The sequence below is a fragment of the Hydra vulgaris genome, chromosome 04 (genome assembly GCF_038396675.1).
Source record: "Hydra vulgaris chromosome 04, alternate assembly HydraT2T_AEP".
Classification (NCBI taxonomy): Eukaryota; Metazoa; Cnidaria; class Hydrozoa; order Anthoathecata; family Hydridae; genus Hydra; species Hydra vulgaris.
In genome coordinates, this window is record NC_088923.1 from 8,463,442 (window position 1) to 8,477,500 (window position 14,059).

The window sequence follows — 14,059 nt, forward strand, 5'->3', positions numbered from 1 at the left end:
TTGACAGTTTTAAATTTATCTTAAGATGAAGAATATTTATGTATCTACTGTTTTGAATCATTTGCTAATAGCAGATCAAGGGAGCAGTGGATTCAACGTCAGCTTTGCAAAAAATGAATTCATGAAGAATGCACACCATACTGCAGTTTATTTGTGAAATCTGTTCTTCTTATAACATTTATTATAACACCATTTTTAAAAACACTTAATATAGTTTAAGTTGTGTTGTAATTTTGAAATAAAACTAATGTTTTCAGTATATTACATTTTCTTTATTTATATTAAGATTATTACAAGATTAAAATTATTCCACCTCTCTGGATGTACTGTGCTGTAACTTGTTTCTATGTGCAGTGATTTTGTTTGTCAAGGTGTTGTCAAGGTGTTTTAGATTAAGAGTTAAGAGAGGTGAAAATCATTAAAAAAAATTTTTTTTTGTTTTCAGAATAATTTGAAAAACTTTAGTCTCAGAATCATATTAAAAAATTTAAGTTGTACTCAAATTTGCATTAACTGGTTATTACCCAAACATACCAAGAAATGTGACAACCAACTCAATACTCTGTAACAACCTTGTGGTTAGGGTTGATTGTCACACAGCAGAGGTCTTCGCAAATGATTTTACAACAAAATATATCTAATTTAATGTCATGAAACCATTGTAATAGTTACCAGAAATACTTAAACTACCTTTGTGCAAAGTCTGGCTTTGATTTAATGAAAAATAAAATATAAGCAGTCTAAAATGCAAAAATGTGACAACCAACCCGGGTCTCTGTTTGCATATTTAGCAATATAATACAGCAACAATATAAGGATATTGCTGCTGTATTATATTGCTAAATATGCAAATCATATACAATATAAAGTTTTTACATCAAACAGTAATGGGTTGTGATATGCAGAAAAAAAAATAAACCTCTTACTAACTCCTATTAAACAAACCTTAAAAAAAAAATTTCAACTTTGTTTTTATAGGGCTTTTTAAATATACACAATATATTATTTTAAATAATTTTAGTGGGAAAATTTTAATAGAAAGCTGTTTACTTTTTTACCTTGTATGGAAAGCAGATAAAATTCCACGCTCTAAAATCACCCAATGTTTTTTCCATCCAAAGAAGCGACTTTTCTGTTTATTGTATAAAAATAAATGAATGTTTTTTATCAATAATGCTACAAATTTTTACAGAAGCAAAAACAAATCAAATTTAGTTAATCCCTATAAATAAACATAAGGGGTTATGCATATAGAACATTTAGTACCAAAGTAATACATACTGTAATGCATACAGTAAAAAAGTAAGGGAGGCTTGCTGAAAGTTTTTGGATGGGTGAAGAAGATTTAAAAGTAAAAGTAAACACCTTTAAAAAGAGCTTCATATTAATTTTAATAATATTGTTTTTGCTTAATTTTTTATTTATAACTTTATATAAACTCTATGTAGAGCCAAGCATACACTAAAACTCCATGTCACAAACATGCAATTTTAGCATATGAAAGTCATGCAATTCTTCACTGTGCAAACATTAAAAATAGTTAACAAATTTTAAAACAGTTTGATTTCAACAAATTTTATCTTCCACATATTAAAAATACTTTATTGCTGTAGTTTAAAAAAAAACAACAATAAAAAGCATGAGAAACCAAAAAAACTACATTTGAAAGCATTTCATGAATATTTTAAAACATCTAGTATTTTTACTAACTATTGGTATATTCTGCAAACTATTCTGATCCATTGTGCTATTGTATCAGGTAAATAAAAATATAATTAACTAAAATAATCTATATTTAATTTTTTTAATTATTTTTTAATACTTTTTAAATTTATTATTGTAATATATTTAGTAATTTAATATATCAGAACTTAATTCAATTTATTAAATAAGCAAAATAACTAAATGAACTTTTAACTTGGTTTAAACTATTAACATCAAAAAATTCCATAAATTACTAACAGTTAAACTTTGCTGAACTTTAGAGACAATTAGAATGAAGTTCTCTCTTTATAAAATTAAAAAAATAAACCTTTTGTTACCCCTTTTAACAAATCAGTTGCCCCTAATACACAGCTGGTTAGGATTTAAATCCACATATGGTTATTATAACAAATTAAAATAATAAAAATTAACATACCTTCATAATATAACCTTCAAAGCGTTCAACTGTCTTTTGAACAGATTGCAGAGGATGAATATCTAGAAGTTGTCTCATTTTTGGATCACGTGAAAGCTCTAATGCTGATAAACCTTTAAGAACAAAGAGATTAACTAAATGACAAACTTCAGTGAGCATAATGGGTATTACTAACAAGTATATTAGTTAATATTTCTACTGGTATAACAACAACAAGATTTGAAAAAATGAACAGTTAAAAAGTAAAAATGGTTGAGTGATCTACTAATGGAAGCAGATCTACCATGATCTGCTTTACATCTTCATTAGTTGATACTACTAGTATATTAAAACTTTCAAGATGAATAAAATATAAAAGAAATAAACAGAAAAGAAAGGTTTTCTTCTTAAAATATTTTTTAACAATTATTTTTACTTAATACTTAAGCTTTTCATAGTCATTTTGACAGTTTGTTTTAATGGTTGCATTGCGAAACCTTTAGAATCTCATAACTATTTTGAATAAATATTTAAGGAAGGTTTTATTTGTACATTGTTATTAATATTTATAATATCATATTGAAAGTATATAATTGGTTATTTTATTGGTATTATTATTAGTAAATTTTATTAGAAGATATTATCACAGAAGATTGTATCATAAAAGATATTATCACAGAAGACATTATCACAGAAAATATTATCACAAAAGATATAATACAGAAGATATATCACAGAAGATATTTAGATAAACCACAGAAGTTTAGACAGGAGATAAAGATTTAACAAAATTTTATCTCTTTTTTAATATTTTAATTTCTAACACTTATTATGGGGTAGTGGTGTAGTGGTAGAGCTCTCGCCTTATAAGCAAGAAGTTCCAAGTTCAATCCCTACCATGTCCCTAGTATTACTGCGCTCAACATATTTCTCCATGCAGCGGCCTTGTTCATCACAGTTTGTATTTTGGAGTTATAGAGTTGAGAGAAGGTTGCAACCACAACTAAAGTAGCCTCCTCGACTATAGTAGTCTTCTCCGCTTTGAGGAGGTGAATAAACATTAAAAAAAAAAAAAATCAATATTTTATTGGGGAACCTTGTTTATTCAATAGATCCAAAATCCTGAGTTTGTACCATTTATGCCATCTTTATATCTTCTGTAAATTTTTTTATCAGAACTGTCAAATGTTTGTAAGCTATCTGTAATGATTAGAGACGCAATGGCTTATCAAAATTTTGAAACTTCAGACTTCAAGGTCAAAGGTCTGGATTTTGAATCCAGACCCTAGACTTTAACATTTTTTTTTGTTTAGGAATAATTTTTTAACTTTAATTTCTTATAAAGTTTCTATTACACTCTATTACAACATTGTTTATTTATTAGACAATACTAAAAATATTATTTTTATGTTGTTAATGCAACAAATAATTTCATAAAAAAATGAATACTTTTGAGTAATAACCACTTTTTTAAAAGGTTTTGAAAAAAGATAACAACTTGACTATTTGCAATAAAAATTACTATAATGTTATTTTTGTGATAATATCAAAAATCTCAAGTACCCAAGACAACAAGTAGAAAGTGGCTATTCAAAATTAGGCAAAATAAATAATTTACTGAATAATTTTAATTGTAAAATATTATTCATCAAGTTATATTACTGTTATACTTAAAAAAACAAAATCTTTATTTTAATTTTATTAATACTTTTTTTTATTTTAAATTTCTTATTTTATTTCTTATATTTTTTATAAACTATATTTATTTAATTTTGATATAATTATGTCAGGGATAAATATTTCCAGAATTCATACCATACATATTTGAAAACAAAAATATTTTATCATTTTCAGTTATCAAACTTATCAAAACTTTTTCTTTAAAAAGTCCATGGTTTAACACTTGTGTAGTTTTGACAACTTTCCACAATGTCATTTTCTTATAGAAATATAACATTATAGAAAAGCTAAAGCCATTTTTTACAACTGGATGTTCTTTCTGGCATTAACCTATTTTTCAAATCAAAAGTATTTTTATTATGTTAATACCACTAGGAGAATTACCAAGGTTTTGGAAATATTAAATAATAAAGAAAATTACTAAGATATCCAAGGTTGAATTATGTATGTATGTATGTTACATACATACATACATACATACATATATACATACATACATACATACATACATACATACATACATACATACATACATACATACATACATACATACATACATACATACATACATGCATACATACATATATACATACAATAAACTACATTCATTTGGTGTAGGTGGTGTGCCTACATACATTTGGTTTACGTGGTGTACCTACAGCTCTGACCTTCACATAGCATATTGTTTGTACAAATGGTGTTATAATTGGCAACTTTAAATAGCAACTGAAAACTTTTTTTTCACAAATGCTAATTGAAATTAAAACTAAACTCAATGTATTTACTGTATAAACAACTCTGAATTTGCTCATTTAAAAAGTATTTAAAATCTAGTTACCATTGATAGGAAAGTGAAATTCAATCAGCATATTTATCTCATTATACATACAGCTCTCTTGCAAAAGTTTAGAATCAGTTAAGTATTTTTTAGGTAAACCCATAATTTATTGAAAACGACATACACAAATGACATACACAAAGCTAGGATTTAATTTATGTTATATACATACATATGTCACAAAAGTCAGTCTAGCTTTACTATTTGTTCTACATGGTTAAATTCTAACATTTTATTATTTGACTCAAGCAAACCTTACTAATAACTTCATGATTATTTTCAATAAAATAATGTTCTAAGTCTGAACTTAGAACATTATTTTGTTTATATACTGTTAAACATGTTTCTGACTACTTAACCATTAACCTTCTGTATATTCTCAAATTTGATATTTTAAATGAGTCAAATGCAAACTAATATTACTGCTAAATGTTAAAATGAGTAATACTATTTTTTTAAATAAATACTGCATTTGCATTCATATGTCCAACCTTGTATAAAAGCCACAAACAACAATTTACAACGCAAAGTAATATTTTTTATATTTGCATCATTTATGCAATCAGTCATATCATTTAATTAAGATTTCCATGCCACAATCTGACATTAATAGAGTCTGTACATTTATAATCAGGGGCTATTCTTGATTATTTTTGACAATGCCGACCGTATTTGGGCGCTGCCTAAATTAAAAATTGAGGGCCCTTTTTTAAATTTTTTACAGCAAATATAGTTTTTTTTTGCAGAAAAAAGCAGATATTTGACAATATTTCAGCTAAATATCTTTGGGGGTAAGGGGGTACCAATGCCCAAATTTTTTTCCTAGAATTGCCCGTGTAATAGGTTCTGTATTTTTATAATAGGTTCTGTACTTTCATAATAGGTTCTGTACTTTTATAACAGGTTCTGTACTTTTACAATAGATTCTGTACTTTTATAATAGATTTTGTACTTTTATAATAGATTCTGTACTTTTATAATAGGTTCTGTACTTTTATAATAGGTTCTGTACTTTTATAAGATGTTCTATACTTGATCTAAGTAATAATACTCAACAGCCATAGATCAATTAAATAGATAATCTGTTATGTTTACTTGTATCATAAAACCAATTTGTGACAGTAAACTTGAGGTAAGGTAGTCAAATTTAAAACATGAGATAAGGTATTCAAATTTAAAAAAATGTAAAAATAACCAGAAAAATTGTTCTCCCTGATAAACACATCCTTTACAGATCTCAACTAAATTAATAACTCAATAAAATTTGTAACCCCCTCAAAAAATAAAATTTGTAACCCCCTCAAAAAATTGTTGGGTTTTTGAACCCCTGAGAGGGGGTTCAAAATTTATATGGTCATAACTTTTGAAGACTAAGAGATTATTCTATGAAATCCAAAATTTATTGATAAACATTAATTTAGTTGAAAATATTTTTAAAATACTTTATCAACTTGTTGCTCTGGCTATAAGGTTTTTTGCCATGGTTATTTTGATGAAAGAAAATTATAGATTAATAGCTGTACTAAAATAAAATTGCACTACAATAAAATTGCATTCATGTCAATCTTAATAGCAGAAAACATGAAACATATACATAATGCATAAAAAACATATACATAATGCATAAAAAACATATACATAATGCATAAAAAACATATACATAATGCATAAAAAACATATACATAATGCATAAAAAACATATACATAATGCATAAAAAACATATACATAATGCATAAAAAACATATACATAATGCATAAAAAACATATACATAATGCATAAAAAACATATACATAATGCATAAAAAACATATACATAATGCATAAAAAACATATACATAATGCATAAAAAACATATACATAATGCATAAAAAACATATACATAATGCATAAAAAAATACAGCATAAAAATAAAGAGGACATATGTAACTGAAGGTCAAAATGTGTTAAAAGTTATATAGAAAAACTGATTGCTTAAAATTTCAAATTTACATGCTTATCTATTTTTTTCAGTCACATGACTTTTATTGCAGGGGCAGATCCAGCATTTTTGGGTGTTTGAGATAGCTTCCTTCCAGACATAGAGCAAACTCAAAACATTTGTATGTTTATACTTATGCCAAACAAGGATGCTTTAGAAAAAATTGCAATGATTAAAGCCTAGGAACAAACAGATCCCACAATTAAATTAAACATAAAAAACCATCACCAAAGTGTGGTCTTTAAAGTAACTATCTATCAGTTGAATCTTACCTCTTGCCAAAATTTACTAGATTTACATGCTAGTTGCGAGACTAATTTAAACTTGGTTGTTTCTTTATAGGATCTTAGTGTTGATGCCTTTTATCCTATGAAAATATAAAATTCATTACAAAGTTAGCATCTGATAATGTTCTTTATTGTGCTCGCCATTTTCTTACTTCTATTCCATTCTCTATCTCTACAAATCTCTTATTTGTCCCTGTATGGAACACTGCTGTCATATTAAGGCTGGTTATTTTAATGATGCTCTTTCTCTTCTAGACAAGGGCCAAAAATGCATTGTAAATGTAATTAGATCTTCTTTATATGCCAAGCTTAAGCGTCTCTCCCATTATCATAAACTTTTATAAACGTCATAAACATATTTTTTAAGTTATCTATTAATCATTATCTTGCTTTATGAACTTTACCTTTTCTCTTCCAATAACTTCCAACTCTAACAGTAGTTGCTTGCAGCCTTGTTGGAAATGAAAGTTCAGGATAAAAAAAATTTGCATCGCTTTCTCTTTTCTAGAAATATTTTCATGGTTGCTGCTGTAGCAAACTATTATTTCTAGTTTCATCAAGAAAAACACGTTTTTGCTTGACTTATCATTCAGCAATATCACATCCTTTTACTGTATCTGTCTCTTCATGCACTAAAAACTTTTATTAATCTAATTTTTTTCTTTGCACATTGATGCTTTAGAGTACTCTCCCATCTACATGTTTTCCTGACTCATACAATCTATAATTTTAAAAATCTTCTTTTCAAGATTCCTTGTACTTTAAGACTATAATTTGTTTCCTAGTAATTCTTAACTTTATTGGCTGCTTGTAGCCTAGTTGGGATCAAAAAAATAAAAAATAAAAAAAATACTTATAATAAAATAAATAATAATATGATAATAACTTTAAATTAAAATAAATCTCTTGAACTTAAAAAATGCAAAAATTAACAAAAAAATTTATATTTTTTCAAACAAAAAAGAAAAACAATTCATTAAAACAAATTACTTTACGAGCTAAAAAAATTAACACACTCACCTTTTCTGTATACATGGAGCTTATAAGAAATTTATAAAATGGTTTGTTTTTCTCTTAGATGCATAATTTAAATAGCTCAGTTTTTTATTTATTGGTGTTGTTTTGCGTAGGTTTAAATCTGCCCCTTAACACATTACATTTTCAATTTTTTTAATCTGGTCATATATACTTATAGCAAAAAAATAAATACAGCAAAAAAGGCTTTTAATTGTAGAAATGAAATTTAAAGTTTTTGTTACTTGCAGGCTTTTTTTTTTTTTTTGCCTCCACAGTAGCAAGAGTTCAGGATAGGCTTTTTAATTTTTTTTTCAACTTTTTCTTGATTTTCCTTTATTTATAAACAGTAATGTACTTGATGAGTCATCTACCCTTCATCTTCTAGGATTAACTCTTACTTTCGATCTTTTTCAGAAACCATATATCAAATCCTAAAACATCATTTCTATAAAATTCATTTTCTTTATCTTGTTTTCCTGATTCATATAATTTGCAATCTCTTAAGTCGTCCGTCAATCGTTATCTTTCTCTACAATCTTTATCTTTTCTCTTCCAGTAACTTCCAACTCTAATAGTGGTTGCTTGCAGCCTTATTGGAAGCAAAGATATTAGAAAGAAAAAAAAAGTCTATATCATGACAAATATTCAACATGTGTTTTGTTATTTTTAGAAACTTTTAGAAGTTTTAAGTTTTCTAAAAAACCTCTCCATTTTGTTTGTTCGAGTATAAAATATCTTTATATATGTTATGTATAAAATATGTATAAAACGCTATGAGCTAACCATTTCAACCACATAGACATGTTATCTGAAAAAAATTTTTAAAATATTTAATAATCAAAAACTTTATAAAAAGACAAATAAACTTTTTTTAAAATTCTTTTGTTATTGCTTGTTATCGTATATAATATCTTTATATGTGTTATGTATATAATATCTATAAAACAAAAGTGTTTTATTTTGTATTCATCGGTCACTAAGACGTATTGAACAAGAAAAATTTTAAAACTATTTAATAAACAAAAAAACTTTTTATAACAGCAAATAAATTATATAATTCAAAATTACGGAGATGACACAATGCAGTTTTAAAGTAAAAGTAAAACTTGATATATGTTTTAACATTACATAATTTGAAGTTTACATAAGTTAGATATTTGCATACACTTTCATTCATATTTTCTTATAAAAAAGTGCTGCAACTCTTTTACGCCATTAACTCGAGTGTAATGGATGCTATGAGTTCTATGTCAAGCACATACTAATGGTTAATGGTGAATTGAATTGAACATTAATATTTAATATATGATTATTTAATGAAAAATATTTTTTACCTCTATTATTTTTTATTGTTGAATCTATTCCATTTTGCAGAAGAAAAACAGCGATTTCTTTATGGCCCCTTGAATAAAAATAGAAAACGATAAAGTGCAATAAAAAAAACTATATAAAAAAATATTTATAAAAACTTAAGCTAAAACTAAAAAGTGTTTTTTTGGTTTTAAAATTTTATTTTAAACAGCTTTGCTTTTTCTTTTGTTTAAAAAAAAACTAAAAAAAAAAGATTCAATGCTATATTAACTAAACTATTAAAACTATTTAAATGCATAAAAATATTAAGAATAGTAATAATTATAATAGATACAAGTATATACAACAATATAGCAAGTATTAAGTTTTACATTTAAATAAAATAACAGTATTTTTCTATTAAATGTAAGCACTTAATTCTAAAGAAAAATTTCAGTCTGTTAAATACTTGTTCATGATAAATGTTACTATTTTTATAATCTTAAACATGATATACAAAATTGAGAGATTTATTTGATGCCAAGCCCCTCTACTTGCCAAATATAAATGCTACAAAAAGATTAAACAAAATGTTGTCAACAATTTCTTATAAATTATCTTATTGAAACAATTAATTATTAGCTTCTCTCATTCATTCCATTAAAATTATTTTTTGCTTTTTCATTCATTCATTCATTCTTTATTTATTTGTCTAAAACTTTAACTTGGTTTTATTAAAAAACTTGCTTTTGCGTAAGTATAGCTTGAAACTCTAATTTTACATGTATAAACTTTGTGTAAAAATTAAAGAAAAATATTTTTAATTTTTTTTATCTTTTGATTAACTAATCAAAAGTTTTGTGAATATGCAGACAGGTTACATACCTTAAAATTAGAGTGATCCATTGAAATGACCACTGGTTTTACTTACCTAAATGAAGCACAGTGAAGAGCTGTGTTACCAAGTAGATTCTGACAATTAATATTTGGAGGGTTAGTACTAGACAACTAAAGTAAATATAAAAATAATATAAATTAAATATAAAGAATAAGTAAATATAAAAGTAATACATAGAGCAAAGGTATTTTTCTAAAAATTTCTCTTATTTTTTTTATTATTTAAACTTTATAAATTCTTACCAAAGATTTTACAGTCTGCAAGTCACCATCTGTAGTAGCTTGAAGCAAAGCTACGTTTCGTGATAACTGTTGAGACTTTTCTGCCGCTGAGTTCAAAAGAAAATTTTAAAGAAAAGTTTTAACAAAAGTGAGTTGAGAAATTTTGATCATTAATGTATTATATATTTTTTTAAAGTTTATTTTTAATTAATTTAACTGGAAAATTTTAAAACAAAACTTACCAAAATTATAAGTAGAAGCAAATATATAATTTTAAAAAATATATAAATATTTCATAAAAATAAATAACTTTAAAAAATATTTAAATAACTTAAATATAAATTATTTATAAACGTAAATTTAAATTAATTGCTAAATTAAATTAAAATAGATTTTTATTTCCTAATAATGGTATTACCATAAGTGTTAATGTAAATAACAAAATAATGTAAATTACAAAATTTACCTGCTATAAGTTTTTTTACTTCTGGGCAATCAGTCATCAACAATGGAGTCCTTCCTTCACCATTAATAATAGAGACATCTGCATTATAATGAAGAAGAGACAAGACCACATCCTAATATAATTAGTTTAGGCTAATTAAATTTAATTTTTAAAACTTTTAAAGCTTTTTGTTAACATTTTTTATGTAAAACTCAAACGGATCTAAATATATAATTATAGACACAAAAAACTTGTTAATAAAAATAAATTTACTGTTCTGCCTGTAAATGCAGCACGGTGAAGAGGAGTATCACCCATTCCATTTATAACATTGACATCAGCATTAAACTAATAATTTGCATAAATCCAGATGTATAAAAAGCATGTAACATATATAAAAATTTCTTAATAAAAAATATCAATTATCAAACCTAATTATAAAACATTTATTAAAAACATATAATTTTGCTCTATTTTAATTAGAATTTACCTTAAGCAGTGTTTCAACAACATCCTGATGTCCAAAATAGGATGCTAAATGCAATGGAGTCCATCCCAAATTGGCTTTGTGTTTACCTTAAATTGAAAGGTAAAATGAGTGAAACAGTTTTATAAAAGATACATTCACAAAAAAATTTTTTCCTGGTGCAAATGGTTATGTAGACATTTTTTATCTCTGTAAGCTAGTATGCATGAAACAACATTAATGATGTCATACTGAAAAAGTCATTAGTGGGGCTTCATACATATATTTACTGAGTTCGGGCAGATACCTACTCGGTGTAGTTAAGGCAATTTTAAAATATCATAGCATCTGTATGATATTTTGTTGACTATTACAGCGAAAATGATTTAAAGACTCCAAAATGGTGTTCTCTGGACTCACTTTTAGGGTTAGTAAAAAGGTTTTGAAAATTATATTAAAAATAGAAAAGTTTCTTTAAATATTAAAAAACCAGCAATAAAAGTTATAACATCTAAAGCTTTTGTTTGGAGATGAAACACTGATAAAATCATGCTAATTCTAAATAAAAGAATTCAAATAATTTGCTTATCACCTTGAGTACACCAAGTATGTATCCCATCTCCCCTCCTCCCGCTGGATCTGTCAATGTACCTGTGTATGAAAAATATTTACAATTTCTCCAATTATTTTAAAATTTTCTTTACATTATTTTTATTTTTGCCGTTTTGTGTAATCTGCAAAATATATTAGTATGTGCAAAACAAAACCAGGAATAATGAATTGTTAATTGTTTAAGTTACTCATTTGAGTTTAAATATACTTTCCTTTTTAGAAAATATATATGCTAATCATTTTGTGCTAATCAAAAAAAAAAAAAAACTAGCTATTAATAAAAAACCAAATTGTTTTATAACCAAATGAATAGGAAAGTACTGAACACAGAGATTGAAACATTAATGAAAAAGTTTTTGACTTATGTTTTTATTTCCAATTATATAGAAGCTATTAAAAATTTCCAATTTTTGTTTAAACTCCAATAGTCGAATGTAAAGAATATATTTAAACCTTAAATCAAAAATTATTCAAAAGCGAACCATGAAATAAACAAAAATGAAATTGTAAACTTTGTGGATGAAGTTATAAATCCAAAAGAAGGCTTTAAACAAATTATTAGTAATGAAAATCACTGCCCAAAAAAATATATTAACTAATGATTCAGAGAACTGAGAACAAAATCTATTAACAGATGTTAGTCAAAAGTGATAGAGATTTGATTCTATTGTAATTCAGTTTTATATCTAGTTTAAAAAATTTTCTAAAAGTTTAAAGAGAGGGGTAATAAAAATGCAAATAAATTTCTTGTTTAAATTGAATTCAACAAAAAAGTTACTTTGTGAAACAGATACCTTAAAATGGAACTAGATTTAATAATATTACCTATATTGTTAAATATTTTGGTATCTGTTGTATTATATAAATGGATTAATATTTACATAAAAGTAATAATAAAGATATAATATAAAAAATAGTAAAATAATTAAGATATTTATTAATTATAAAAAATAAACATTAAATTTTTAAAATTATCTTGTTTAATTACTATTATTATATTAATTTTTATTTACTAAATACAATAATTATACAAGCAATAATTATATCCTTATGCAGACAGCTATAAAAACAAACATTTACTTTGCAGTCAGGAGGATACAAGTTCTTCAATTTATTTTAATGTTTAATACATAAATTGTTTTATATTTTAATTCTCATATTCTCAGTATTGACTAATGTTGGTAATCGTGAAAATCTGAGAAATATTGAAACTTTTTTCCAGTATACTTACTTTTGATCAAAAAGGGTAATTAAATAAATGAATTTAAAAATATTTCAGAAAACTGTACAAACACCTTTATACATTTTTTAATATAATAATAGTATATTAAATACCAACTAATCAATTATTTCTTTAATTAATTCTTATAGAATATTTGACATAATAAATAACATATAAAAAATTGGTTAAAAAAGAAACCTAACAAAAAAATATAAAACATAAACTTAAAAACAATAATACAGATATATTCTTCCCACACCCCCTTCAAACACACACCCTAATTTTTTTATATCACATTAAAATCATTAACATAGACATACCAATTTATATTAGAGATACTGGTCATAAGTATTTTGGAGACTTTATGTTTTAGGTGCCATCACGAGTAAAGAAATTACATATTGTTGAAATTGTTGGATCTTAGAAAAGATTACTGCCAACACATACAGAAACTAAAAACAGTTTTTCTTATCATCTTATTGTAAGATACAAAACTGTAACTTTTATTGTTAGGCTATTTTTGGTAGTTATATGCATGCTTAACACACAAGCATACAAATTATGTAATAAGGTGCTGAATATTATCAATTGACTTTAATACGAATGACTGAGTCTTTTCCCAAACTTTGATGATTTTTGGAAAACTGACATTTACGAAAAATATTTTGATACTAAATTTAGCATCTAACTTCTTATGGTTTTAAAGATAATGATACTCTGTCTCTAACACACAAGCATAACAAACCATATTTTGAGATCTTTATTTTTTTAATGCTATTCATTTTTTAGGCACATTGCATTACACAATTAGCTTGGTGATAAAATTTAAACCTAACTAATTAATTTTTAAACCTTACTTACTCATTCATGACTTTACATTGCATAACATTTGACTTGTTTATGCTTATCATAAACATCTTGCTTCTGTTGCAACTTTTTTAAACTGAAAACTTTTTGTTAATTCTTCTCAGCAATTAAGCAATCA

At 25.1% G+C, this 14,059-nt stretch overlaps 1 protein-coding gene across 5 annotated transcripts in view; it reads right to left on the reverse strand.

The window, feature by feature from the left end:
* Window positions 1–14,059, reverse strand: part of LOC100203648 (oxysterol-binding protein-related protein 1) — a 77,139-nt gene that overhangs the window by 41,117 nt on the left and 21,963 nt on the right. For all 5 annotated transcript variants that reach the window (XM_065795367.1, XM_065795368.1, XM_065795365.1 and 2 more), the window contains 8 exons: window positions 11,265–11,350; window positions 11,048–11,122; window positions 10,796–10,907; window positions 10,351–10,436; window positions 10,142–10,218; window positions 9,255–9,322; window positions 2,141–2,253; window positions 1,059–1,132 (listed from right to left, as the gene is read on the reverse strand). In XM_065795367.1, coding sequence (XP_065651439.1) covers window positions 1,059–1,132; window positions 2,141–2,253; window positions 9,255–9,322; window positions 10,142–10,218; window positions 10,351–10,436; window positions 10,796–10,907; window positions 11,048–11,122; window positions 11,265–11,350 — 691 coding nt within the window. The remainder of the gene's footprint in view (window positions 1–1,058; window positions 1,133–2,140; window positions 2,254–9,254; window positions 9,323–10,141; window positions 10,219–10,350; window positions 10,437–10,795; window positions 10,908–11,047; window positions 11,123–11,264; window positions 11,351–14,059) is intronic.